This window comes from Oryza brachyantha, chromosome 7, assembly GCF_000231095.2.
Source record: "Oryza brachyantha chromosome 7, ObraRS2, whole genome shotgun sequence".
NCBI lineage: Eukaryota > Viridiplantae > Streptophyta > Magnoliopsida > Poales > Poaceae > Oryza > Oryza brachyantha.
Genome location: NC_023169.2, coordinates 19,009,360 through 19,035,335, shown reverse-complemented (window position 1 = coordinate 19,035,335; position 25,976 = coordinate 19,009,360). Strand labels below are relative to the sequence as shown.

The 25,976-nt window shown below is 42.8% G+C and overlaps 5 protein-coding genes across 7 annotated transcripts; 1 reads left to right on the top strand and 4 right to left on the bottom strand.

The window, feature by feature from the left end:
- Positions 1-483: 483 nt before the first annotated feature.
- On the bottom strand, positions 484-2,692 carry LOC102720443 (probable serine/threonine-protein kinase PBL2). The gene is made up of 4 exons (XM_015839478.2): positions 2,402-2,692; positions 1,825-2,162; positions 1,598-1,736; positions 484-1,467 (listed from the first exon to the last, which is right to left on the bottom strand). Exons 1-4 carry the CDS (start codon positions 2,460-2,462, stop codon positions 821-823), a joined length of 1,185 nt encoding a protein of 394 aa, XP_015694964.1. The 5' UTR covers positions 2,463-2,692; the 3' UTR covers positions 484-820.
- A 1,127-nt stretch (positions 2,693-3,819) lies between these two features.
- Positions 3,820-8,634, bottom strand: LOC102720163 (RINT1-like protein MAG2L). The gene is made up of 4 exons (XM_040526282.1): positions 8,342-8,634; positions 8,108-8,215; positions 7,217-7,329; positions 3,820-7,076 (listed from the first exon to the last, which is right to left on the bottom strand). Exons 1-4 carry the CDS (start codon positions 8,586-8,588, stop codon positions 5,070-5,072), a joined length of 2,475 nt encoding a protein of 824 aa, XP_040382216.1. The 5' UTR covers positions 8,589-8,634; the 3' UTR covers positions 3,820-5,069.
- Positions 8,635-9,281: 647 nt separating this feature from the next.
- LOC121054964 lies at positions 9,282-10,359 on the bottom strand. Its single transcript, XM_040526215.1, has one exon. The coding sequence runs from the start codon at positions 10,330-10,332 to the stop codon at positions 9,691-9,693; it is 642 nt and encodes a 213-aa protein (XP_040382149.1). The 5' UTR covers positions 10,333-10,359; the 3' UTR covers positions 9,282-9,690.
- A 4,693-nt stretch (positions 10,360-15,052) lies between these two features.
- LOC102719689 (protein ROLLING AND ERECT LEAF 2-like) lies at positions 15,053-19,416 on the bottom strand. Of its 2 annotated transcripts, none has more exons than XM_006658089.3 (6): positions 19,177-19,416; positions 17,595-18,738; positions 17,433-17,507; positions 16,916-17,073; positions 16,283-16,506; positions 15,053-16,103 (listed from the first exon to the last, which is right to left on the bottom strand). In XM_006658089.3, exons 2-6 carry the CDS (start codon positions 18,601-18,603, stop codon positions 15,494-15,496), a joined length of 2,076 nt encoding a protein of 691 aa, XP_006658152.1. In that variant the 5' UTR covers positions 18,604-18,738; positions 19,177-19,416; the 3' UTR covers positions 15,053-15,493. The 2 variants fall into 2 exon arrangements, with proteins under 2 accessions (XP_006658152.1, XP_006658153.1); XM_006658090.3 differs by having other exon boundaries at positions 17,595-18,728.
- A 344-nt stretch (positions 19,417-19,760) lies between these two features.
- LOC102713481 (paramyosin-like) lies at positions 19,761-25,418 on the top strand. 2 transcript variants are annotated; one of them, XM_040525710.1, is made up of 6 exons: positions 19,761-19,840; positions 20,088-20,498; positions 21,452-22,065; positions 22,154-23,430; positions 23,612-23,818; positions 24,706-25,418. In XM_040525710.1, the coding sequence occupies exons 2-6, from the start codon at positions 20,146-20,148 to the stop codon at positions 25,045-25,047; spliced, it is 2,793 nt and encodes a 930-aa protein (XP_040381644.1). In that variant the 5' UTR covers positions 19,761-19,840; positions 20,088-20,145; the 3' UTR covers positions 25,048-25,418. The 2 variants fall into 2 exon arrangements, with proteins under 2 accessions (XP_040381644.1, XP_015694891.1); XM_015839405.2 differs by having other exon boundaries at positions 22,151-23,430.
- The last annotated feature ends 558 nt before the right edge of the window (positions 25,419-25,976 follow it).

Below are 25,976 nucleotides of genomic sequence, written 5' to 3'. Positions count from 1 at the left end.
ACATTTCCCTTTCTGAAATGCAAAATTAGTCACGGTGAAAGTCAGACAGAAAACATGTACAATACACGCCTAATGTGTATATAGGAATGTAAGCTACTAATTGTCTATCGCGTGCACGTCTGGAACTTTGACTGAACCAACTGAAGCTGCTAATTACTACTTCGCAAAGTTCCCTAATATAAATATTTCTAAAATATAATTTTAGACCATAATATAAATATTTCTACATTTACTCCCTTTGTTTTGGAAAAAAGGACCAATTTTAGGGACAAAGACGGGGTAATTTCTATGATTGATCGTATGCCGATAATTTTACAGCCAGTTAAGTACTCGGAGTCTATGTAATTTAAAAACTAAATTAAAGTTTAAAATTTGATCAATAAAGAGACTTAAAAAATCTTTTAATTAAATTTAATATTTGCATATTTTGGAACGGAGAGGCAGTACATATGGAGTACTATGAAGTATGAACTAGTGTGCAACTCTGCATTAATTGAATTCAACGAATGGGCATGAGCAAACAAAAGCCTTCATTTGAGGTAAACAAAAATGAAAGCAAAACATGAGCTATGTTCTTGTCCAAACAAATTACGAATCCTCAATCGATCTCTACACTGATGCACACAAATGCATGGAATTCCTGAAGCTATATTCTACTTTAATTTGGAGCTAGAAATATATTAATTCACAGTTTTAATTCACACATGAAATGATCAACCTACTTACCTAGTATTGAATTACTAACTGGATGTTCATCGAATTCTTTTATCTGTATAGACACACATATATACCACACCATGATAATGAACAGACAATCGAGCTAGCTCCCTAGCCCTTGGAATGGCCTCGATCGGCGGGCCGGCTCCGGCGCCGACGAGGAGAAGGATGATGGCTTGGTGTTCTGCTGCAGTAGGTGCAGATGCGGCAGGACCTCGTCGGGCATGGCGGGGCGGAGCTTGGGGTCGTGGTGGAGGCAGCGGAGCGCGAGCGCGGCCATGTCCTGCGCCTGCTTCTTGGGGTACTGCCCGCCGAGGCGCGTGTCCATGATGCGGTTCACCTTCCGGCGGTCGCCGAGGTGGGGCCTCGCCCAGTCGACGAGCATCTCCGCCGTGGCGCCGCGGGCGGCGTCCAGCGCCCGCCGCCCCGTGAGCAGCTCCAGCAGCACGACGCCGAAGCTGTAGACGTCGCTCTTCACCGACAGGTGGCCCGTGGCGACGTACTCCGGCGCGGCGTACCCCCGGGTGCCGACGACGCGGGTGGACACGTGGCTCTTGTCGCCGGTGGGCCCGTTGCGCGCCAGCCCGAAGTCCGACAGCTTCGCCCGGTAGTCGCCGGCGAGGAGGACGTTGGACGACTTGAGGTCGCGGAAGATGATCGGGTTCTCCAGCCCGTGCAAGAACGACAGCCCCCTCGCCACGTCCACCGCGATGTTCACCCGCATCGCCCACGACAGCGGCTGCGTCCCTCCTGCATCATGTGCATGCCCATGCCCAACCAATCAATCATCGTCTACACATCATTACTAGCTCCATTGCAGCAGCTGATGAGCTAGCTAGCTGATTCGATGATCACTAGTGTAGAAGTGTAGAGCGCTCACTTCTGAAGAGGTGGTTCTCGAGACTGCCTCTGAGCATGTACTCGTACACCAGCAGCTTGTTGCTGTCGGAATCCGAGCAGTAGCCGACCAGCTTCACCAGGTTCTCATGGTGCAGCTGCCCCAAGTAGGTAACCTCTGCCTGCCACCAATCAGATTAATTAGTAATTACTTCAAATGTTACTGTAATTAATTAATCGGTGGGTTTGATTAAGTAGTAGGTTAATTACCAGCCATTCCTTGTGGCCCTGGAAGCTCTCCTTCTTGAGCTTCTTGATGGCCACCATCTTGCCGACGCCGGGCTTGGTCGGGGCGAGGGTCAGCTCGTCGATCCAACCCTTGTACACGCACCCGAACCCGCCCTCGCCGAGGAACGAGTTGGAGCCGAAGTTCTTGGTGGCCGCGCGGAGGTCGCTCATGTTGAACGACTTGAGGGAGGACAGCGCCGCCGCCGACGACTCGTCGGAGGCTCGCGAGAACTGCCCCGACGAGAACACCGACGAGCTGCTCTTCGATGCCCTCGAGGTGTTGTCCGTCTTCGTCGTCGAGGTGCTGTTTCTCGTAACCACTGGATTGAAATCAGATTGCACCGACGATGATCAATCAGCATGGATGCTAAATTAATTGCTAGTAATTTCCTATCTTGAAGAACGAACGGAAAGAAGCAGCATCGCAACTCCGACAAGAGCAGAAATTGGAACAAGAATATTAGAAAAAAAATATATCTTTTGATAGCTTCTCCATCATCCTGTTTCTTGGCTAATCAAACAGCGATTGAACAGAGAGATGATGCATATAATATCTTACTTGATTCAAGTGGATTCGACGCACTGGCGCACTTGGAAGAGCCGCCCATGCAGTTCCCCATTGGTTGCTACCTCTTGCTTGATCACCTGCTCTCCAGATGACCAGCTGCTGCGAACTCCAGGATGGAGTATAGTCCTAGGCTCTGAAGGAGGCATGGAAGAATATAAGGACAGGAAGGCATCTATAGTCAGGTTCATGATCAGATTGTGTTCAAAGAATTCAAGGGAGAAAGATAGAGATGACTTTCTCAAGCTGTCAGTTGACTGACTACCTACATGTCTACATGCCTACTTGGAGGCTTCCTACCGTTAGCCAGTCAAGGACAGTGTTTGATTCATTAATTACCTTTACACAGATATTTCCTTCGCTGTTAAACACCGCCAATTGAATTGCTGTAGCCAAGGCAGTCACCACTAAACCTTAAAAGGTTCAGAAAGGGAACTGCGTTAGGTGCAAGTCTTTCACAGCCTCTAACTTTTGAACCTTTCGAGCAAAAGAAAGTTGCATGTGTTTGCAGCAGAAAAGATGGTTACCTTGGTTTCAGACAGAAATGGATTGGTCTGGGAAAAGGATTGCAGCTACTTAGCATCGCATACTTCCTCCGTATTTGAATAGATAATATTCTTGATTTTTTATCATGTGTTTGATCATTTATCTTATTTTTAAAAAAAATTTAATTATCATTTATTTTATTTTTATTGGATTTATTACTAACTATATTTTAGTTATAACTTAGATGTTCACATACTTGCATAATATTTTTATAAAATAAATGATCAAACGTGTAAGTAAAAGTCAACTGCATCACCTACTAAAATACAAATATAAAGAGAATACATCACTGCTCGCTAGCAGGATAAAGTGTCGAGGAGGGAAAGGCCACGGTAAAATAAGCTTACTGGGGCAAAATTGCTGCTTTGTCAACTGCAGGACAGGGTAAAGTGTTGGAAGAAACAGAAAGGTAACTCTGTTTGTAACAGCTTAAACTAGTACTGTATCAGAAACGACAAGAACAGAACAGTGTTTCCTCTGATAGCTATCAACATTAGTGTGAAAAGGTCAGTAACGTTAATATCACATCATTTTCAGATTGTAGAAAATCTGCCTGCTTGTAGCTATGAACTGTTACCTCCTTGAAAAAAAGTCTTCAATTTTTTGGCTCCTCCTGTTTGTCTTCTAAATATTTTATTTTTAAGCAATTATTACATTGAAGTTTAATAAATTAGAGGACAAAGTATTGAGATTTAAAAAATATGAGACAAATACATTGGGATTAAAAATGCGAAGGGCATTCATTGTTTGTAACTTTATATATATATATATATATATATGATATATATGAGGTATGTTAAAAATAGTCTTTTTAATACTGAGGAAGTAGCAAAAAAGTTGACCGTGTCCTGCATTCAGTTAATCCAGACTTCCAGAGAGGATCGCTTTTGAGTTTTGACAGTTTCAAACTGATAGATACTGCTCCCATCAGCAGATTGTTGGGCTTTGACCGTAGAATACAGAATTCAGGCCATTTTAATCTCACAAGTGATAAAATATATTATCAATAACCTGCATTCTTAATTCTTATGTTCGCGAAAACGAAAAACCTGCATTTCTGCAATCTCATAGTCAGAGGTACATGTGCATTGATATGAGCTCCTGCTCATCTTTCTTGACCTGATCAGCACATGTTTCCAATTGATATTTTCTTTTAGGTAGGTCTCTTCTCCAAGTATGAGTAATGGAAGCAAGCCTAGGACATTATGGGCAGGCACTGATCCACTGGTTTAATTAAAAAAACATTTTTTTAGCCAAACTGGATTGACTTCTTTTGTGCTGAATGGCTGAAGGGTTTCACAGATTGGCATCTGCAAGTCCTGTACGCACGGATCATCGTATCTTCGCTGCGTCAAATAATTGCAGTCAAATGAGAGCGATCTGACGGTTTTATTTATTTATATACATGCAACTAGCGACCAGGTATAGAACAAGATTATAAATCTGTTTTCCATGGTACGGATCAGGATTAACACGACATACATGAGCTGGGCGACATAAATCATATTCTGCAAGGCGGTGGCATTGACTATGGATTAACCAGAGAATCTCAAGCAGACCAAATCTTGAATACTTGGTTGCTACATCTGCTAATGAAGCTTTGTATGCATCATGATGTATTTGGGTTGATCACGATCTAGTCGGTCAAAGCATGGATAAACAGGGTGCGGCGGCAGCGGACTTAGCGAGTGGCCATCTCCAATTTGTCGTACAAGACTCGTAGCTCTGATGTCTCACCAACCTGAAGAAAGTCTGAAAGTTTAGTACAGTTCATGCCAAAATTTGTGTCAACGCGAAGCTGCTGCGAACGCTAGATATTATCAATCTTGAAACGCAAACTGTTTTGCTGTCCTGTCCTGGCCTGGGTGCCAACAGGTGTATTATCAATTGCTGTGCCTTCATTTCTCATCTCTTTCTGCGAGCAGGAATTGCTGCTGGTCACCAGTCACCACGTTGCTAAAGTTCTCAGAAGGCAGAGCAGATGCTTCCTGGAAGGAGGACAGGCAGAGACCATAAGCAGCGCCGTCATCACAGTGACATGGAGAAGCCCACCTCAGCAGCATGGCAGGCAAAACCATATTCTGATTGTCTCAGCAGGTCCTCTACGGTAAGAAGATTATCCACCAGACCTCTTGCTTCCTAATATTTTCACAGCTTGGCTACCATTTACATGCTGCAATCCTTGTTGCCTCAGGCAGCTGTCGCTCTCCCTGGCATTCTTAAGCACTTCCAACAAGTATTGTGCATCAGTCTTTCTCATGTCTAACAATTTCAGGGAATCACTTATGAACGGGAAAAATGCTTCAGGTCTTAAACAGAAGGGCCTAAAAATGTGGAGAAGGGATCTTGTATCGACTCTAAGCCGTATAACTCCTTGGTCAGAGAATTTTATTTCACCCCACCGTATGCTGCTGTACATGAAATAGTCGAGGCCCTCTGCTATACTCCTCCACAGATCAAGGAAATCTTTGGAATTAAGATGTAGCATCAGTTTGGTGGTTCTGTCTCTCAGAACTTCTAGACTGGCAACAAATCCAGGAGATACTCCTAGATTTTCCTCATCCAAGACCTCATCAACTGGATGGATCTGGTCATTGGACAACCCAATGCTTTGGACATAGTCCCAGGATAGATCTTCAAACTCAAGTAGAATGGAAGACATGATCTGTTCCAGATAATCAGTCCCCAATTTAGCTAAGAAGGCAATTTCGTCTGAAAAGAAAGAACATGTATGTTGGGTACTGTGTTTGTTGCCTTGTTCCTGGCTCTCACCATCATGGTTCCCGTGGGAACCCATCTCCAGGAAAACAATTTCGTCATCCCATTCCCGAAGAACATATTCACAATATCGAGCAGCATTGATTGCAAAAGAAGCTTTCTGTAAAGAACCATCTTCTAACGCTGTATTTGTCAGTTGTAAGGCTTCACATCGTTCACGTAAGAGAAGAAAGAAACCATTCAGGAACTGGACTGAAGAGGATCTGTGATACTGAATTCTTAAAATCCTATTTGGCAGAGCATGGCCTCTTTCAATCATGGCAGATGCAGTTTTGACCACAAATTCAGAGACTGGTGGTGCTTTGTAATCTTCTCTTGTAGACAGAAGAAAATTACTAGTGATATCTTGGTGACCAAGCTCTTTAATACTGTATGACCAATTTGTTTCATCCTCCATCTCAGATTTGAGCTTATGTTGTGCAGAATTAAGCTCTACACCAGCCCACATGTGAAGCCAGTCAGAATGGTCACTATATATGGAAAAGACAGACAAGGACCTGGACAGGCCTTCAGAAATTGATGATATCTTCTGAATCCCTGAATCTGCAAGCAACTGCATTCTTTTATCAAAAGTTATCATCAGGTCATTCAAGTGCATCCATGAGGAATGCACTTCAAGTTTGTCATCAGTAGTCTGATAAGAGGTGACAAGGACTGGGAAAATTTGCCTTTCAAGGTATCCTAAAAGCATTTTCACCATTCCAGTTACCCAAGATTCTTTTGCACTTAAGCCCACAAGTCTCGCTTGATCAATCAAAGGCTGCAATATATCATCCACACCACTCATAAAATCTCTTGCTATTTTATAAACAAGGGCAAAAATGAACTCTGGTTGTTCAGACCATTTAGCAAAATGATATTCCAACCTGGAGGCAATAGGTTGAACCAACTCATCAATTGCCCAAAGTCCATTATCAAAGTGTGCGGTTTTATCAGAGTATTTTGAATCTGACAGGCTAGGAGTTGCTCCTGTTGTTCGGTATTGACGTGCTTCACGGTTGGCTTGCGCATGTTGCAGAGCACACAGTGCTAGAAAGCTTTGCGAATACTTCTCTTTATTTGCCTCATTCATTAAGACAAGGGGATTTGGAATTTGAGAGTACTTATCCTTCTCTGCATCTGGTGAAGACAAGGAAGGTGGCCAGCCAAGCGATGCAAGTAGAGCTCGGTAATCAGTTAGTGCTTTAGGCCTCAAAATGACTAGGGTTCTGTCCACTCTAGAATCAACAGCCATGATAAGATTGGTCCACTGTGGCCTAATTGTGCTAATCCGTAGCAACTCTTGTTCAATATCCCTCATGGCAGCAACAGCCTGGAGCAACTTTTCTTGCTTCCATTCCATTTCCTACATTTGGGAAGGAAAAAAAAAACAATCAACGCATCAAACAAACATATCGCTAACAGACGTCACACCAGTATAACTAATAATTTTAGGCTACACCTAAAATAACAATTAAGGAAGTCAAGGAAATATAAGGTTCTCACATTAGATGCTGGCCTAAATATTGAGGACAGGTTCAACTTTGAGGCCTGTCTAACGATGGAAAATGTTGCATCTTCTAGATTACCAACAAAAGCTTCCAACTGTAGAGCAGCTTCTGGAATGTCAGCATAGCAAAGTTACAGAAGTTACTACAAGTTCCTACATCATACAGGATATGATGCAGTAGATATAATATAATTTGCAGCAGCAAACAAACACTTTCTTGCAGCAAAGAATGGGATGTTTTCACGGAGCTTACATACTTGAAGTTAATCAGTTTAAAGCTATAAACTGCCACGGTCGATATTGCTCTCTACTAATACAATTATTAAGAAAAATAATGATGTCAATCCTAGGTATTTTGTTGACACATATTCTCCATTGACAGAAACTTTTTTTTTTTCACTTCGGTTGGCATCATCAAGCTACAGTAATGGAACTCGAGTGGTGGATGGCTGGGTATGTGAACTGTATTGCCAGGTTATTGAACCTAGTATCAACTTTCAACTAGTAGTAGTGCAATTATTTCAGGTTGGTATGAAGAAACAATATTGAGAGCTCAATATTGCATCGGTAAATCACTCAATGCTCAAGCATAACAGACTAACTGGATAGGTAACACCATTTACCCTACCAAATTAATTTGCAAAAGTTAGGTGGTGTTTGGGAAACAGGGACTTATTTTTAGTCCAAGATCGGGACTTGCAAGTTACCAAAAACCAATAACTTGCCAACGACCCAACTCAGAACTAATTTGATAGGTAAAACTACTAAATTTCTACGAGCATTTCCCGAACGGACCATTTTTCCAACATTTGAGCGCCCCATTATCCAATATCCGAAGTTCCGAACTTTCCATTTAGGAAAGCAGGGAGAGAGGAAGGAACGCTCACCGGCGTAGTGTCGAATGGCGTCGATGCGATGGATCTCCTGCACGAGCGCCGGCAGCTCCGCGCTCCCCAGTGCCTCCTCGCCACCATCCTCCGCTTCGATTCCCATGCCTACCAGCGATAAAATCCGTTGAAACCCCGCGCGGAATTGACAACGCCGGAGCAATAATAGTGTAACAGGGATGCGTCCCTACAAATCCAGAATGCTACACTAGTAGGGTTCTTCGGGGAGCCAACCTCGGGAGCGGATACGGCGGAGGGAGGAGCGAGCCCCGGCGGAGCGCGCGAGCCAGGAGGCGGATGCGGACGCGAGCTGCGCCTCGAGGCGGCCGAGGGAGGCCTCGAGCCCCACGCACTCGCGGCGCAGAAGCTCGGCGAGCGCCGGCGCGGAGGCGAGGTCCTCGGGGGAGGCGAAGTGCGCATCCAGGAAGCTGCGCAGGCTCGCCGGCGGCGCCGGCCGCGGCCGCCGGGGCGGGGGCGACATGGCTGGGCCAAGAGAGAGAAACGCAAAGCTTTTTCTCTCTCCTCTCTCTTTTTTTTTCCTTTTTTATTTTGTTTTTCGCGTGGAGGTGGAGTCGTGGAGACCGCTTCGCTTTTCGCATGGGCTAAACTGGGCCAACAGCCCACATAATATATGGGCTTCCGACATGTGGGCTTCTTCAGTACAGCTCGAGGCCCATGGTGAAAGCCCAGTACAGGGTACAAAGAGATCGAAAGGATGGGCCTGGCCCAAATGCGTGTCATTTCCTTCTTTCTTCGCTCGATCGAATCCATGGCGCCGTCGCCGTCAACGATGAATCATCATCCAATTCAGGGAGCGACCAGGTCAAATCCACCGACCCACGACGTGCTCAATTCCATCGACAGTGAAAAGGCGGCAGCATTAATTGTGTACGCTCCTTCATATTTTATTCTTAACAGATCTCCCTCTCGATCTTGCCTTCTTGCGACTAACTAATTAAGTAGTAAACTATAATGATCTCGACTAATATTTTAGCTTAAATCCAAACGGTGTCCAGATCATGGCTTGGAAGCTAGCTAGCTGCAATACGACTACGAGTACGCAGGTGTTGCGAGCCAATAAATTAGCAACGAACAGGTCGTCTATACGATGCATGGTTAGTGTGGTAGCTAGCTTACTGCATTCTAGAATTCACCAGATGAGTTGAATCGAAAAAACAACTGATGAACAGTTACCGCTAATTAGTAGTAGCTTTGACATACATGCACAGATTAAGTGGGATGAGCTAGACAGCTTGCAGCATGGAATATTTGCATGCACTGATGCACACAGATAGTTATCAGCTACACTCAGATTGACTAAGACGACATGACATGCATGCGCTGTACAGTACTGGTAATACCCTACAGTAAAATTAAGAACTTGATGTGATCATTCATGGATACCAGCATCAGCATCAGCATCATCATCATCTCCCCCTGGCTCCGATCGATCCAACAAATTAAGAGAGAAAAGGTAATGGGATCCATATCATAGAGATGTAGCTAGCGAGCTAGCTAGGCCGAACTCGTTCTAACTAGCAAATTAAGTGAGCAGCAGCTGGAAATGGAATTAATGGTCTTGTTCAGAGTAGGTCGCTGCCCTCGTACATGACGGCGCTCCATGATGAGTCCAGCGTGGGGAAGCACGGCTGCGTCTGCTGGCGCTGAAGCGCCGCCGCCTGTTCGGCGAGCAGCGGGTTGGAGGCGAAGGCGGCGGCGATAGCGTCGGGGGAGGCAGCGTCGAGCAGGTGGAGGGACGCGGCGTCGAACGGTGCGGTGGTGGCTGTGGGAAGCTGGATGCCGCCGTCGGCGAGGGAGGCGGGGTCGGCCTGGACGCCGGTGACCTGCTGCACCATGATGCGGAAGTTGGCCGGGTCGGTGCTGATGTAGGTGGTGGGCGCGCGCTTCGAGGCCCGCGACCGCCGCTTCCCGGCACGGCCGCCCGCGGGGCCTAATCTGAGCTGGTGCCGCTTCATCGGCGGGGCGCGCGCGCTGTCGGCCACGAGCACCGACTCACAGGTGATCGCAGGCATCACCGGCGGCGGCGGCGCGGACGAGGGCAGGAAGCCCCCGGCGGCGGCGAAGTCGGCGAGGAAAGGCGAGGAGGAGGAGGAGGAAGGGGAGGCGGAGTGGTCGGGCGGCATGGAGAAGTGGAGCGCGCGCGTGATGTCGGCGTCGGTGAAGGCGGCGGCGCAGGGCAGCGGCAGGCAGGAGAGAGCGTCCATGGTAGCTAGCTAGTGTGAGGTGGAGGAGGTGGGGGTGGGTGGGTGACTTCGGGAAGAGGGAGGCGGGATGGGTGGAGTATATAGGAGGCGGAGACGATGGCGGGCGGGCGAGGGGCCCGTCGGAAAAGGAAAACGCGTCGGGGTGTCGGCGAGGCTTTTGTCTCGGTGTCGGAGGCCACCGCCACCGCCTGCCTGCCCCCCGCGCGCGCCGCATCGCATCGCATCGCATCGGTGGCAAGTGGCAGCTAGCTATCGGCGCAGTTCTGCTGACCGCGCGCGCGTATCCGTTTCGTCTTTCTAGTAGCTCAACTGCATCCTTGTAGCGCGATGCGTTTATACGGACATTTTAGGTAAAATTTAGTTTACTTTAACTAGAGTAAACTCTAAATTACATGTGGCCCCATCAATGTTCATTCCTAGGTGGCACCCTTAATTGTCCAATGTTAAAGTTTTGTAAACTTTTACAATTCTTACGGGAGTACCAAAAATATTAAATTATAAAAATATCTTAGGTTAGTAAGTCCGTACATTTTAGCATAAATTTTGGATGTCTGTATATAGGGGTGTTAATGGAGCGGATTCGAACGGATAGTTGTTATACCATATCCTAAACCATATTCTTTTAGTGGATGCGGAGCGGGTGTGGATGTTTCCAGACGTGGATACGGATGCGGGTTGTTGCGGATGTCGGAAATGGTGCGGAGTCGGCTCAGAAACGAATTATTATGACCGGATGTGATATATACGTATAATCAATACATTGTCATCCAATATTGAATTAAAAATACTTGGGGCTATTGATGAGCTTTTGATTGAGTGCTTTATGGGCTAAAAATTGATTATCCGCTAAAATTTCTATCGGATAATCCGGTAAGAAAATTGGATAATCTGCATTCACCGGATATTAACAATACCATATCCGTATTCGAATCCGCAACTCACTGTTCGAATCCGAATCCGTATCCGTCGGATAGTTGTAAACCCATACCATATTCTCAATTCAAGCGGATTCGGATCGGATATTATCCGATCCGTTAACATCCCTATCTGTATGCCCTTCCCAGGAATATTAAAAATGCTTTATTAAAATTATGACAATCCTCGTTAAGGAGAGTAAAAAATATGTTTTGAGAATTATTACCTCGAATTCGCATACCAGTTTGGATCATCAATTGTTTGTACTTTGGAGTGACTGTACCGAGCATTGCAGGCTGAGGCCGGTCCCTGTGCCGCTGGCCAAGGATGCAGGGAACGAACAGTGCTGCTTTCCACTGCCTGTCGGCCGCAATATTTGCCCACCAACGTACGCTTGACTTGTGCCCTGATACTACTGAATTTCAAACTTTTTTGGCAGAGAAAAAGAACACCAACAGCAACAGGACGCCATCCTTGGCCGTCGTCTTCATGCAGCATACGCGCTGCTAAAATTACCAGTGCGTCCGTCCACAGATAAGCGCGATCAGATGGACAGATCGATGAAAAATTATGTATGCAATGTCACGCACAGTAATCAGCAGCAGCATATAGCAAACCAAGCTAGTATAAGGTAGGCGTACTGCCACACACTCCGCAGTATATCCAATTATCCAAGAGAGGATAGAGTAGAATAGAATAGAATCAGAATCAGCCATCCATTCGCGGCTAATCAGCAGTACAATCGCGGGAATAACGGGTGGGCTCCTTGTCGCTCTCACCACGATTTCTCTTCATGAAACATCTCTCTCTCTCTCTCTCTCTCTCTCTGGAGTCTAGACTACTACAACTATAGCTAGCTACACCCCTCTCAGAAATGGCCAAGAATGCTCCAGGCTGAATCACATCACACTCTGCATCCATCCATCATTCCATCCACCTCCGACTCCGATCATCGATCCATCGATCGATGCTGCCTCAATCACCTAAACCACTGTTAGCTATATCTAATTAAAGATTTCTTCTTTCAACAAAAAAGAATTAAAGATTTCTTCTTCTTTATGTTGGCTGCCGTCACCACCTGTATAGATTATTATCGTGCCAAGATCTAGAAGAGATTGATCGTCCTGCCCGTGGTGCGGTGCCAACTTTATCTGAAAGCGTTCGTTCGTTCTCTGAATATTTGTTTCTTCCTTGGTTTTCTTTTCTGACGGAGATTCTCCATCAACTGTAAAATGAGCGAGTCCTTTTCTTTTAACTTTGACCAGTTTTTCACCTATCCGGTGAAAAGGACCACCGGCCAACGATCTCACGCACGAGCTCCTCGAGTCTGTTTTGTTTTTAAAGTTAGGTAGTAAATTGGACGAGATGATGAAATACTAATCGCTCCACCTACTGTATCTTTGAGCTATACTGTGCTCTGTGTTCTGTAACTTTGTCCACTCAAAAAAAAAAAAAGAAAAAGAAAGAGAGAAGAGCTCTGTTACTGTGTGGAATCGGTCTCGTGGGCGACGACAACACTGAACTCAAACCAAATTACGTAATCCTCCTCGATGCTGTACCATTCGTTGACCTGTGCACAAGTCCAAATGTGTGTTCAAAATGCGACTGCAGATCTTCCATGCCCCGATCTTCAGTAGCCACTACTGAACTCTACTGTGCTGCGCAAGTATGTGTCGCATAAACCTGTAAATTAGATACTGAAAACTTTATCGAAATCGGTCAATTACATTAAGTACTATAATTAAACGCAGAATGCTTGTAATCTCTGGATAACTAAGATGCACATAATCAAACACACACATTCTAAAAAAAATATTTTAAAAAATTATAGTAATAGAAGTATAGGAAGGATTGCATGCTATCAATCCTACTAGATCGTACATACATGTTCCTCGGTAAAATACTATCTGAGCTACGTTCCAAGACATAGACCTGCCACAACAACGTGTAAATCAGTACAGGGGTAATCAGGAAGGATCAATTTGGTTATGCTTCTGACAGCCTTATTCTTTTTCGGAACACTGTGATTCAGAATACACAAATCAGTAACACAGTCTGAACTCACAAACAAGGCGTGAACAGACAGCTGTTCTCTGAACAAACTGATTCGCCATTCGTCAGTTATCTGAATGAGATCGTAGCAGCGTATGGCAGCACACAGGAACGGGAGGAGCACAGGATGATCATGGCAAAACTGACAGCATGGAAAGAGGCTTATAGATTACTACACAAAAACTGAACAAGTTTGACGGTTTCCGGCAGTTGTCAGCGTTGAAAACATTTCAGCAGCCAACCACTCCAATTAATCTCGAACCCACAAGCTAGCAGTCAACACTACTAAAAATCTGTACAAGTTGCTGTGGCATCAATCGAGAGAAGCATGGTGCTTAGTTTAATCAAGACATCCCATGAGGCATTCCCTGTGTAATTGAGTGCTTTCGAAGACTTTCTGTGTCATTGGGTCCATCAAAAACTTGATTACTTCCACTAGCATGTAGTATTACCTCACTAATCAGAATGACTCTCTCTGTTCATCTTACACAGGTCAGTGTCAACTGAAAAGCTGAAAAGCCTACTTTGACATAGGAGAAGTGTTTTACTTGTTCAATGATCTATCTAATAATCCAGTCATCCAGAATGCGATCCGTTGTTGAATGCTGATCAAGCAGACAAGTACAGAAACTTTGACATGAGAAAAGAAACGGAGAAAAATTACAGTATGATTGTTCTGACTTGAACCGTTTCAGAAACAGCCTGAAACTCTCATCAGTCTTTCCTCCTCACCAGCAAAATATAAAAGTGGCAATTAGCTTGGAAAAAGAAATGACATAAGTAATGAGGGCATGATGAGATCACCATATGGTGGCCATCCACTCTACATTATTTAAAGGTTTCTATACACATCAGAGAACTCTTCATGTGATGATACTACGCTGTTTGACTTATCACACCTGCTCCTCATCCACTTGTTCCTTGTAATAGCATCAGTCGTACATGTTTCAGAATATACTGATCAAGCACCTTCAAATTAACAAAGATTGCTAGCTATATATAAAACATAATCACCTGTGCAAAACTAAAATAACTGTACCTAACCATGCCGGATTCCCTAGGAATTATAAAGCAATTAAGCTTGGACCATCTCCTTGTCGCATAATTCCCTTTGACATGTAATATAATGTATTGTGCTGCGAGAACGTCCCTATCCCTAGGTCAATGCCTCATCAGAAAAATTCAGAACATGGCAAGCTGCTGGGTACGGCCCAGAGCTTTGTTTTTGCATGGTTGTTGCTTGTACATTTATAAACACTGACTCTCTCTCTCTCTCTCCTGCATTATTCTATTAAAACACTGGCGTTAAACTAATCAGCAGCATGACATCTCCTAATCTATTTTTCATATGCTGAAAAATGATATTGGGAATGGGAAGCACTAGACCATTTTTCTTTTGTTTTCAGTTTGAGCACCTAGGTGAGCTCGACAAACACAGGCTGCCTGTTTGCATCTATGAGAAACAAAGCGAACACTGCATTATGGTGAGTGCAATGGCTTTTGACTTTGCCCATGGATCAGCTTGGCTTGTCCTTTCCCGTGGATAAACAGGCAGGAATCTGCTCGACCTGTTTGTTCGTTTCCTAGAGGTCAGATGCATGGTCTGATTCCCCCTCCTGTATTATAATGTGCAACAGCAATCTGCATCACAGTTGAGGAGTTGAATGCCAGTCTAGCTAGGCATCCGTTTGCTCTGTCAGGCAAGTTGAATGTTTCAGCTCACATTACTTGCCCAGCTGGTGGCTGTGACATTGGAACAGGTAGTCTCAACCCATTTGACAGATAATCTTTTCCCTACATTGATGATGATATCATCCCAAAAAGTTACCTTAGAGGAGTTGTTTCTTACATAAGGGCTTCATACTAATCATCATCTGTGTTTTATTAACTCATTGTACAATCCTCAAATGATCAAAGGGACAAAAGATTGTAGATTTAGCTTTGAACGCTATACTGACAAATCACTGAATTGTTCTGGTGAATATAAAAGGTACATATCAGCATCTTACGGCGTCTTGTCTTCTCATTTTTCTATCTTTAGTGCCATACTACAGATTACACTTACTCTCCAACTGACAAACGGATTATACACAATCTCATCAAAACCAGAAATTTACATATGGAACATTTTACTCATCCAACTCAACAGGGATTATATTACTACGAGTCCATCTGAGATACTGGCAATCATGCTTTAATCCTCTCTCGGAAACCTCTCCTTTGCCTCGACGATGTTTTTCTGCAGATCAACATACTTCTGCAGTGAAACTGCTGAAAAGGCTTCAAGCTTCGCTAAGAATGCAATGAGACTCGACTGTAAATCAGCAGGGGCATTATTTCTCAGGATCTGTCCTCCTGTTTCACCATCTAGTAACTGCTCTTGGTGTGGAAAGGAATGACCTAAATCTGTGATTAGATCTTCAATAGCCTTAACCAACTCATTGGTTGGTAAAGTGTCAATGAATTTAATCCAGATTTCGCAAGTTGTAAATATTGGTGCAACAGCACACTCTGTTAGAGAAATGTCAACAGCATTTTGCTTCCTGGAGCTCTTCCTCTTTTTCAGTGGTTTCATGCACTTGTGCAGCCATAAGTTTAGGCTAGATAGGAAAGCCTTCTGGGATGCCACCCAGTGTTGGAAGTCTCTACATAATTTACTGACCTTAGCTGAGAGGAGAAGGGCATCTTGGCATTGAGACTCTGACTGAAATGATAATCTTACGTTGCATTTGCTGGCTAACAATTTCATGATCGCATGTTGAAGCTGATGGCACTCAAGCATTGTTCCCCACATCCTGGTTAAACTGCAGTAAAAACAGACACATAAATGTTTAATGCAAACTGCCTATTGTGATGGATGCATTTTATTAAACAACCTAAAGCAATTCTGAAATAACACATAACACTCCAGCAAATAAAGACTTTGTTCTAGTGCCCATCAAAAGCTATAAACTATTCCATATAACTGAATCGACAGACATACCTTCCAATTAGTTCATCCAGCTGTGGCTGAAGCTCTTTATCTCTTATGTCTTCTATGTTCTTAGAAATGAAATCTATTTTTTGAATAGCCACTAGAATTCTGGAGTGCAAATCCTTTACAGTAGCACGGGTAAAGTCAACATGAATTTGATGTTTCCCTCTTGATTCCTGGTATCTTAGTTGCTTGCATTTCTCATCATATCTCCTGCATATGGCACTGTTGACCTGAAAGCAGAATCCGGCTAATCATTAGGTGTGATATTTAAGAAGATTTATCAGTTTTTACCTGTCACTTCTTGACCACTGATCACTACCAATTGGCATAAACTGCATAAATTATGAACCATACAGTAACTGAATGGTCTATGATATAAAAAAAACAACTAATCTGTCCATGAATTTTAGCAGTCTAGTGGAGTGGAGAGAGTTCCAGCTAAGTTAACAATTAGAAGAATCAATGTACATTCCCTTGCTGCTGTGACAGTATATTCAGCGGTTTTTGGAAGGAAGGGAACAAGAAGTCAAGCTGTTAGAAGCAATCAGATATGTGGAACATACATCCAAATGGATTAAATTGTCAGTTAGAAAAATGATTTAACTATTCACATAAAGTAGTCGCAAAAGAGCTGATTACCTTAACTTCATCATAAAGCTTGTCCTCCCATGCATAAAGTTTATCTAGTGTTGAGGTAGGCATGACACTAATTTTCCCCAGAGGATTTCTAGATGGAGACCACTGTGAAGACACTGACCCATGCCAGGTAAGGTATTTTACCTCAGCTTGAGAAGGAGCTGCATTATACTATGGTACATTAGTTTCATTGTACAATTGGAAAGATCAGGTATTATCATTTACAACATAAAATAGGCACTAAAGGAACAGCAAGGTCAAATTACTATGAACAATCTTAAACTGTAGGATATGGCTATATAAGACATCATTCATAAGAACATAAAAAAATGTTATATCTAAGACCTAAAAACACAAATTTAATTTGATATCATCTAATAGACTAATACAATAGAAGGGCATGGCAATAAGAATAATTACACAGACTTTACAAGTTCATGTGATGTATCTACAAAAGACAGTGCTGCACAATGCAGGAAATATAAGTTCATACTAATAAATGCAAAAGAACAAAACTTACTTTCCGGGAGAGGGACATCCTCCGTGCAGCAGGCAAACAATGTTGCAACAAAGCTTGATGACTTTGATCCATGTGCTGCCAGAAATTGTTGTATACATCAAATTACAAGAGAAGATAGGAAAAGAAAGAATGCAACAGAAATAACATTACAAGATATCTAACCTGTTTCTTCAGGTAGTAAAGCACGAAACTGTAATTTATCTTCATCGAGAACCCTTGTGACTTCTTTTCCAGAATCGCAAGCTCTGGAAAATAATATCTCAATCTCTGCCATGCCTGAATATAAATCCTTCACAGATATGCTTAAACGAGGATACAGTTCCTTTGAACCCATCGGAAGGGCAGCTGAAGATGGTACCACATTAACTGGGGCTACTGCAGAAATTCCATCATTTTCACTGGTGCGAATGTCAGACATTCTCCTCTCATTTTTGGCCCTATCACTTTGGTAATCAGTATTTGAGAAAGCAATATCTTCTGATGCTACACTTCCATAACCATGATGTGCAGGTACCTTATCCATTGAAGTATTTTTAGCAGAGACATTGTTGTTTGAGACTGGCACCAGAGTTTCAACAGATGGACTGCTGAAATCATCTTTTGATTCTGTGAAATCCTCTTCCTTCTCATTTGCAAAATTATCTTTTGATTCTGCAAAATCATCATCCTCTTGTGAAGGAATCCTCTGTCCTTCCTCTTCGAGCTCTGGGATTGCCTCCTCTTGGAAGCATGTAAGATCATCGAACTTGTCAAAATTGTGAGCAGGTTTATTCTTGTTTTCAACTGAAAGCTGGTTGTCACCAGGGTGGATGTTGTCAAAATAGTCCCTCGGTGGAGTACCAGTAGGATCTTGAGATGAGGCACTGGTCATAGTCAGTGTCACAGGAACTGCCACCTTCTCTAGATAAGTTTTGATGGAATTCATCGCAGCTTTCATATGGCTGACATGAAAAGAAGATGATGATTTACTATTTGGTATAGATTCTTTCGTCGTTTCATGTCCAAAACATTTCCTTAGCAAAAAGCCGGTATCTCTTAGTGACTGAATATAATCACAGTGAGCAGTTGCAAGTGCGCATCTTCCATCAATTGCTTCTTTGACAAAACGCTTCCTCTCCTGGCATAACACAAGGGCCTTATCATCCTCAACCTTAGAAGGCGCCACCCCCATTTTGAAGTGCAGAAGTACTCAAAATTGTGCAGAGATTACAAGGACATGCAAATCAGAGGATCACCAGCTGCTACCCCCAGATAATCATGTCTGCATGCTGTAACGTTGTTCCTGTTCCTGTAGTGCTGCACGATTCTGAAACTCGGCCAGTTAATCCATGTGGTAGAATTGAAGCCAAGAATGATATCTTTTTTATGTTACAATAATGATATCTTGTGAAGCAACTTCGAAAAGAAAAGAAAAAAACTTTTTTTTTCCCGAAGGCAATCAGGATTCAGCATGTCAACCAATACTCCCTCTACGTTTTGATTTGACACCATTGATTTTAGACCAAAGTTTAACCATTTACCTTATAAATATTTATGTAATTGTCAATTATTATATTGTGATTTGATTTATTAATATAAAAACTTTAAGTATGAATTATAACTTTATATATTTAAATAAAAATTTTGAATAAGACAAACGAGTAAATTTAGATCTAAAAGTCAAACTAGTGTAAATAAAAAATCAGAGGAATGAAGTATAAAACACTGTAAAATAAAATTTAAAATTTTAAGAAAAAGGGATAACCTGTCTGGGTGGCGTCCGCTGTCTTGGACGGCGAAGGAATCCCCTTGCGCCGCCGGTAAAATTTGTGCGGCCGCACCCCGTAGGTCTTGGATGAACTCCCCGCGCCTCGCCGCTTTGTGAGCGGAACGGGAAACAGATATGGGGATGAGGAGGAGGAGAAGACAACGGGGCGCGGGCAGAGGAGTGGAGGAGGGCGCCATTGCCGTCGGCTATCAGCAACAGCAGCAGCGCAGCAATGGCGATGCGGCGAAGGGAGTAACTCCGGATGTGCACGCGTGTGGCGCACCCGCAACGGCGCGGGCCCACCTGACATCGACCCACACGACTCATTAATTAATTATCTGCACGGCCCATACAAACAATCCAGCCCATGTAAACCACTCGTCGGCCCATCATGAATAGCCCATTTAAGACGCTCCTCCCGCTCCCACCTCGGCTTTTTTTTCCCTTTCCAAAAGAAAAGAAAAGAAAAGCTGAGCTGTTAAATCGCAATCAGTGCGAATGATTCTGATTTTGATTTTGATTTCGGTTTCCCCCAAATTTCTTCTCGACCGTTGCTGGGCACGCTCCTCCTTCCTCTCCTCGTCCTCCCTCCCCCCGTCCCCCGCAAGGGCTTCGTCTCGTCTCCGGCGACTCGCCGCGGCTGGCTGGCTGGTTCCTGCAGGTTGGTAGCTTCCTTGTTCGGCGTCGGGTGCTTCGCGATTCTCGAGTTCTTGTGGTTAGGATTGGTCTTTAGCTATGCTCGTCACCTGCTCGGTCAATTTCCTGACCCGAACTAGTTTGATGGGGAACTGATCGGGCCTTCTTGTGCATATCGCTTTCCCTCGCTACTCCTATTGAATTATTGTTGCCGGCTACTCCTTGCCGCGAGAATTGTATTCCAATTTTTTCTTCTACCTGATTTGTTCTAGTTCCGCTGAGCAAGGCTGGGGCGGTTGAGAATCTGTGGGTGTTCTGCGTGTTTGTAAGATGAGAAGATTCTTTTTCTTCGGATCCTCTGCTGCAAACACTGGGAATGGTGGTGGAACACCGGGTGATGATGATACCAGGAGTAAGAAGAAGACATTGCACGGAGATGGGAGCAACGGCAGTTCCAGCTCCGGTTCCAATTCCCCTGCCACAAGGGTGTGTAGGTCAAGGAGCCGGCGCGGAAAACTAAAAAATGAGGAACCATCTCATCCGAAGCAGCTCAGGAGGTCTATGTCCTTCTCATCACCAGCCGGTGACAACTGCTTCAAGGATCGGAGTTTCAGCTTCTCGGGTGATATCCCGCGTTCTCTATTCAATGAATCCGATGTGCCCAATCACGCTGGAGATGCCAAGTAAGTGATTGGTTTACCTTATGATTACCGTCAATTGTGCCTAAACGTAGGTTGTTTGCCACCATGTCCCCCCCTTTTTTCCCCATATTACTAGAAACAAGAAAAGGAGAAGTATTGTGCACCTTGCAAACTCTACTTATGTCAGCTCATCAGCTATAATTGTTAAATGCTTAATTATTATATGGGGATTGCCCTCCTTATAAATTGTTCAGCCAATGCATGCAGAGCTTTCTTTAGGAATTTTAGTTAATTGTAAATCCCATTCCACTTTACTTCTTCACTCATTTTGACTGGAACAGTTTTATGATGGACCTTTAATCCTCACTCATTAAGTGAATCATGTGCAATTGCGTATCGCACTCATTAAGTGAATCATGTAGCTCTTAGTTCCCCTGTTTTTCTATTTGCCTCCTTGTTGCCTTTTGCACTCTTCTTTTTTTTTAAAAAGCATGTGCAATTGTCACTCTAGCATATTCATGGGCTTGACTAAAATGCTCTCTACCGGTAGTACAATACTACCAATATTATTGTCAATAGAGGAATCTTAAACATTGATTTAGAATTATACCATCAATAGACAAAAACGTTTAGTAGTAGTTGATGTGGTAGTACAAATAATCCGATCCATTGGATTAAAAACATAAACTGTCTAGATTGGTTCTACTACCAATAGAGAGCATTGCAGAACACCTATTCATCTAAAGCACAGATTTTTTTTTCAGTATGTGTTCTGCCATGCTCTGTAGACTAGCTAAACCGTTTATCTTTTCTAATCTAATGGATCGGATATTTTTATAACAACATATTAAATACTGGTAGTAGGAGAAAAACTCTAAATCAACGTTTGAGATTCTTCTACCGACGATAATACTGGTAGTAGAACATTACCGGTAGAGAGCATCATTATTCAAGCTCTTTTTTCGCTGGTCCTCACAGTGTGTACTGACTTGCAGCTGCTATGCATGGTCACCTGAAAGGCGTCCAGTCTCAAGAGAATACAAAATAAAGGTTCCGAAAGCACAGTCAGTCCTGCAAAATGATTCTCCTGGTTCAAGATGCTATTCATGCTCAACAGGGCACTCTCCTGTTAGCTCCCCCATTGCCATTCGATGCAGGTCAACAAGACTAACCAATTTATTGAGCAATAATGAAGTTCTAGATCGATACATTGATGGAGAGCAGGAAGCCACTATCCTCAGTGAGAGACAGAAGCAGTACTCTCCCACCAGATCTGTGATTTCGAATTTGGGAAGGCCACCTCGACCGCAGTCTACAGTACCATCTGTGCCAAGACTAACAAAAGAGATCCCTGAGACTTACCCATCTGAGGATGTAAAGGATGGCCATCTCCACCAACTAGCTCAAGAGGATACAAGAGAAACTTGCAAGATAACAACACTGTGCAATGCAAGTAGAAACCATGCAGTTCTGCCAGATGCTTTTGAGAGATTTTCACATTTAGAAGATTACAAGTCGGAACGTGTTACATCCGTTGAAGATATATATGAAGATATGCAAGAGATGCAACCTCCAGATTTTATTTTCTCCTCCTCTGAACCTATTTCAGGTATCAATTCAAGATGCTATATTACCAGACTCCTGTTTTCATTATCCCCCCCAATATTTTCCTGATGATGACTTGTATTTTGCAGCAGATGATGCAGAAACTGATGGCAGGTTGCTCCAAAGGTCAAAAGAGGTTGAGGCCAAGTTCATAGCCCCTTCTGAAGAAACTTATGAGCTTAACATGTCCAAATATAAGAGGCTAAGTGCAAATGACATGCTTCAGATGATCCAATGTTTGACTGAAGATAGGAGACAGTTAGCATATGAACTGTCTTCACAGATTAAGGCACGCCTTACAGAAAGGTTTGCTGCCAAAGAGCAATTTAGACAAACAAAGAAAGAATTGGATATCAGAACTAGAAGGCTAGAGAAGGAGAAGAGCGACGTGCAAATTACTTTGGAGAAAGAGATGGATAGAAGATCAGACGATTGGTCAGTTAAACTATCAAGATTTCAGTGCGAGGAAGAGAGATTACGTGACCGGGTGAGAGAACTTGCGGAGCAGAATGTCTCCTTTCAGCGAGAGGTTACTTTTCTTGAAGCAAAAAGGGTTGATGCTTCTGATAAGGTTTCTTGCTTGGAAATGGAAATCAAAAAGCTAAACGATGAGCTAGAGAAAGTCAGAAACGACCATGACAATCTCCAGAAGTCCTCTGTAGACTTGCATGCTCGTTTTACTAAAGTTGTAGAGGAAAAAGATCATCTCAGGGAATTCTTTGAAGATAAAGATGGTGAGAACAAAGCGTTGTATAAAGTGATTGCAAGGTTACAAACCATATGCAATGAACAAGAAAGAACGATAAGTGGCTTGAGACAGGGATACATTGCTGAATTAGATAAGAAATCTGTTGAGTGCGGTAATGAGAAAAAGAGTAGAATGAAAATGGAACTTATTAGACTGACAGGAGTTGAGCAGAAGTTAAGAGGTGAAGTTCAATCTTGTCATCTTGAGGTAGAGTCTCTCAGGCAAGAGAACATCACACTCTTAAATCGCATACAAAATGCTGGAAATGGACCGCGCTTGTCCTCAATTCGTCTTGATCAGGAGCTACAGGCCAGAGTGGATAACTTGCAGACACATGGTTTGTCATTGCTTGATAAGACTAGCCAACTATGCATCAAATTGTTGGACCTAATGAAATGCAAAAGGCGTGAAAATGAAGTTGACAATGGCATTGCTGCATTAACAGTCACTGACTACACTTTGGAGTTCCAGAGCATCAAAGGACGAATCCAGAATCTAAAACAGAGTTTGTGGACTATCAATTCTATACTCACTGAAAAGGAAACTACAAAGGAAGGTTCTGGAGAGATTGTAGTTGGAAGTAGTGTTTCCAGGGAGCATAAGGATGGGCGTTTACCTCTGGTATGAGCGCCTATTCCGTTTTACAGTAAATCTTTTTCTATTCAATCGAGATTTTCTCCTTTCTTTGGAATAATGAAAAATAGGGGAGCACTCAAGTAAAAATTAGTGTAGTAAACAGTGTTTATAAGTTGACCAAGTGCAGAACCTTGAGACTTTGTTTTCCATCATCTTATTCATGTAGGATAATCCTGAACTCAAGCTGAAAGAAGAAGCAATGCTCAATAGAGTACTAAAGGAGGCGATCCTTTCGAAGGAATTTCATATTGAACAATTAGAGTCAGATCTGGCATCTTCGCTTCGTGGGCAGGACGTCATGAGAAATGAGATCCAGAGAGTTCAGGATGAGCTATCTTGCATGAACCACAAAGCTAAGCACTTGGAGATTCAGGTAATTTCCAATCCTTATTACCCAACAAAATCCTCTTTCTTTGTTTCTCTCATACAAGATTGATTTTGACAACTAGTTCTCCTGTCATGCTGTATTAATGTAGTATCATGAACAAAATCTATTTTGCTGTTTTTTAGCCTTGAACTAGTCCTCTGAATTGTTTGTCCAAAAATGAAATGTGCTTTGTCTTAATAAGAATCAACTTATATTTTTGTTCATACATGCTACAAGGGACAGGTTAAACACTAATTAAATCACACTTCATATGACCTAAACTGCAAATATTAGTAAGAATCTGGGTCATGTATTAGAGTTTAGGTCTGTAACAAAAGTTCTTCAATATGCCTCTTGATAGGTTCTTCAACCTTGGTGGTTCAGATTATTGTAGAAGCAGTTCCAAAGTTATGACAATGTGAATTGGCGCATGAAATTATGTTTTTGGCGACTTCTGGTCAACAAGAATATCAATATCAGCATCACAAATCATAAAATAAGTGCTTAGACAAAATGACCAAACAATCAGCCCCCCATTTTCTCGGCCTTTTATACTTGTCTGTTCTACTCTTAATGAGATTGGGCAGCCATTCTTTGATATTCCCGGCAAAACTATTGTGTTGTTATACAAGTGCGGCATATAAATTCACCCGGGCCTGCAAATGCAAATCAAGTTATCGATAGAGACAGTCTGAGTCTGACATTTGGCATGCTATTTGGTCAGTACCAGGAGCCTCTAGTAGTATATTAGCTTTAAAAAGGCGTGTAAAAATTCTGTCAGACTATATGCTTGCGATCGTCCTTTTGCATCAATGTTATTCTTTTTTCAAATGTACTCCTTTAGGACCTGCAGTTTGTATAAATGTTTGTGTACATACTTGTTGCACTATCAGGGTTTGAAGAAAGACGAAACCATCAGTCAGGCCCAGCTGGATTTCCAAGAATCTGCAAAGGAGCTTAGTTCCCTTAGAGGAACGCTAAAAACAGTAACTGATGAGAGGGACCTTTTGTGGCAGGAAGCAAAGCAGATGAGAAAAACCATCACCGCCATGCAAAATGAGACTTCCTCGCTAAAGAAGAAGATCGAAGCTCTCGAGGAAGACATACTTGTTAAGGAGGGCCAGATTTCAATACTACAAGATAATATCAGCAATCCTCAACTTGATTTTATCTGCAGCCCTAGATCAATGAAGGAATTTGACATGGATGAAAACTGCACAGAGAAAAGGTTTTAGAACAGAAACTGTCAGATAGTCTCAAATAGTTTATACCTCTGAAGATAAAGATAGATGCTTGTGAATATAGTGTTCATATGCTTCTACAACATCTTCATTACACAATACGGATATATTCTGAAACTCATTACCCAGTTTATTCGTTTTCTAAAGCTTGTGCTGTTGTGCACTTCCATCTCAATTTCTGAAGCTTGGACAATTGTTCCTTTTCTCTCTTTGTTTTCGCTATTTTGTTCATGCCATTTCATGAATCCGGAAGTTGCGGCCAATTATGGCTTGGTTCCACTATCAATGTGTTCTTGTTTTTATCAAACTGAGTGAGAGGCTTTGTGATATACTCCAACCCGGCCAAAAAAAAAGGCTGTGATATACTCCCTCCATCTCATTTCATAAGATATTTGGTCATAGATCAATAAATATGTTTTATATATGTGTTCAGATTTATTAATATCTGTATAAAACTAGACAGTCAAAACATCCTAAAGTGTGAAATACAGGTAATAGTATATAGCAGTAGCAGGAGAAATGAAAAATAAGTTTATCTTGTTTTGCACTTGGAGATGGCATCATCATGCTCGTCTCGCGGTAATCGCCTTGTTTGACTTGCTGAGAAATGTTGCTTACAGTATTTTATCTTGTCCAAAGTCTGACCAAATTAATGGGTTTATGCAAGTGGTATCGTCAATTCTGGGACCATGGCTGACTCCGCGAGTTCTAAATCTTATCCATGCAACTGTCTGAACAGAGAGAAAAGATAAAGAAAAACAACATTTCTCCTTACCATCAGAACTTCTCGTCTATTTAAATCAAGCATTACAAATTAATGGGCTATTGGATTATTCATAAATTATTTTTCATCTGTAAATATACTTATTGGATTTTTTTTTCGTGATAAAGCGAAACAATCACCCACTTTGTCAACCTGTTGA

Bases quoted from the DNA above. Each gene is read 5' to 3' on its own strand.
- LOC102713481 (XM_015839405.2), top strand. From the start codon at position 20,146: ATGAGAAGATTCTTTTTCTTCGGATCCTCTGCTGCAAACACTGGGAAT. The intron at 20,499-21,451 runs GTAAGTGATTGG...ACTGACTTGCAG, and splicing joins AATCACGCTGGAGATGCCAA to CTGCTATGCATGGTCACCTG. The intron at 23,819-24,705 runs GTAATTTCCAAT...TTGCACTATCAG, and splicing joins CTAAGCACTTGGAGATTCAG to GGTTTGAAGAAAGACGAAAC.
- LOC102720443 (XM_015839478.2), bottom strand. From the start codon at position 2,462: ATGGGGAACTGCATGGGCGGCTCTTCCAAGTGCGCCAGTGCGTCGAAT. The intron at 1,737-1,824 runs GTAATTAACCTA...GATTGGTGGCAG, and splicing joins AGGGCCACAAGGAATGGCTG to GCAGAGGTTACCTACTTGGG. The intron at 1,468-1,597 runs GTGAGCGCTCTA...CACATGATGCAG, and splicing joins CGAGAACCACCTCTTCAGAA to GAGGGACGCAGCCGCTGTCG.
- LOC102719689 (XM_006658089.3), bottom strand. From the start codon at position 18,603: ATGGGGGTGGCGCCTTCTAAGGTTGAGGATGATAAGGCCCTTGTGTTA. The intron at 17,508-17,594 runs GTTAGATATCTT...AATTTCTGGCAG, and splicing joins TTTACTACCTGAAGAAACAG to CACATGGATCAAAGTCATCA. The intron at 16,507-16,915 runs GTAATCAGCTCT...TTCTGCTTTCAG, and splicing joins AGCTTTATGATGAAGTTAAG to GTCAACAGTGCCATATGCAG.
- LOC102720163 (XM_040526282.1), bottom strand. From the start codon at position 8,588: ATGTCGCCCCCGCCCCGGCGGCCGCGGCCGGCGCCGCCGGCGAGCCTG. The intron at 8,216-8,341 runs GTTGGCTCCCCG...TATCGCTGGTAG, and splicing joins CCGCCGTATCCGCTCCCGAG to GCATGGGAATCGAAGCGGAG. The intron at 7,077-7,216 runs GTGAGAACCTTA...TCCCAAATGTAG, and splicing joins TATTTAGGCCAGCATCTAAT to GAAATGGAATGGAAGCAAGA.
- LOC121054964 (XM_040526215.1), bottom strand. From the start codon at position 10,332: ATGGACGCTCTCTCCTGCCTGCCGCTGCCCTGCGCCGCCGCCTTCACC.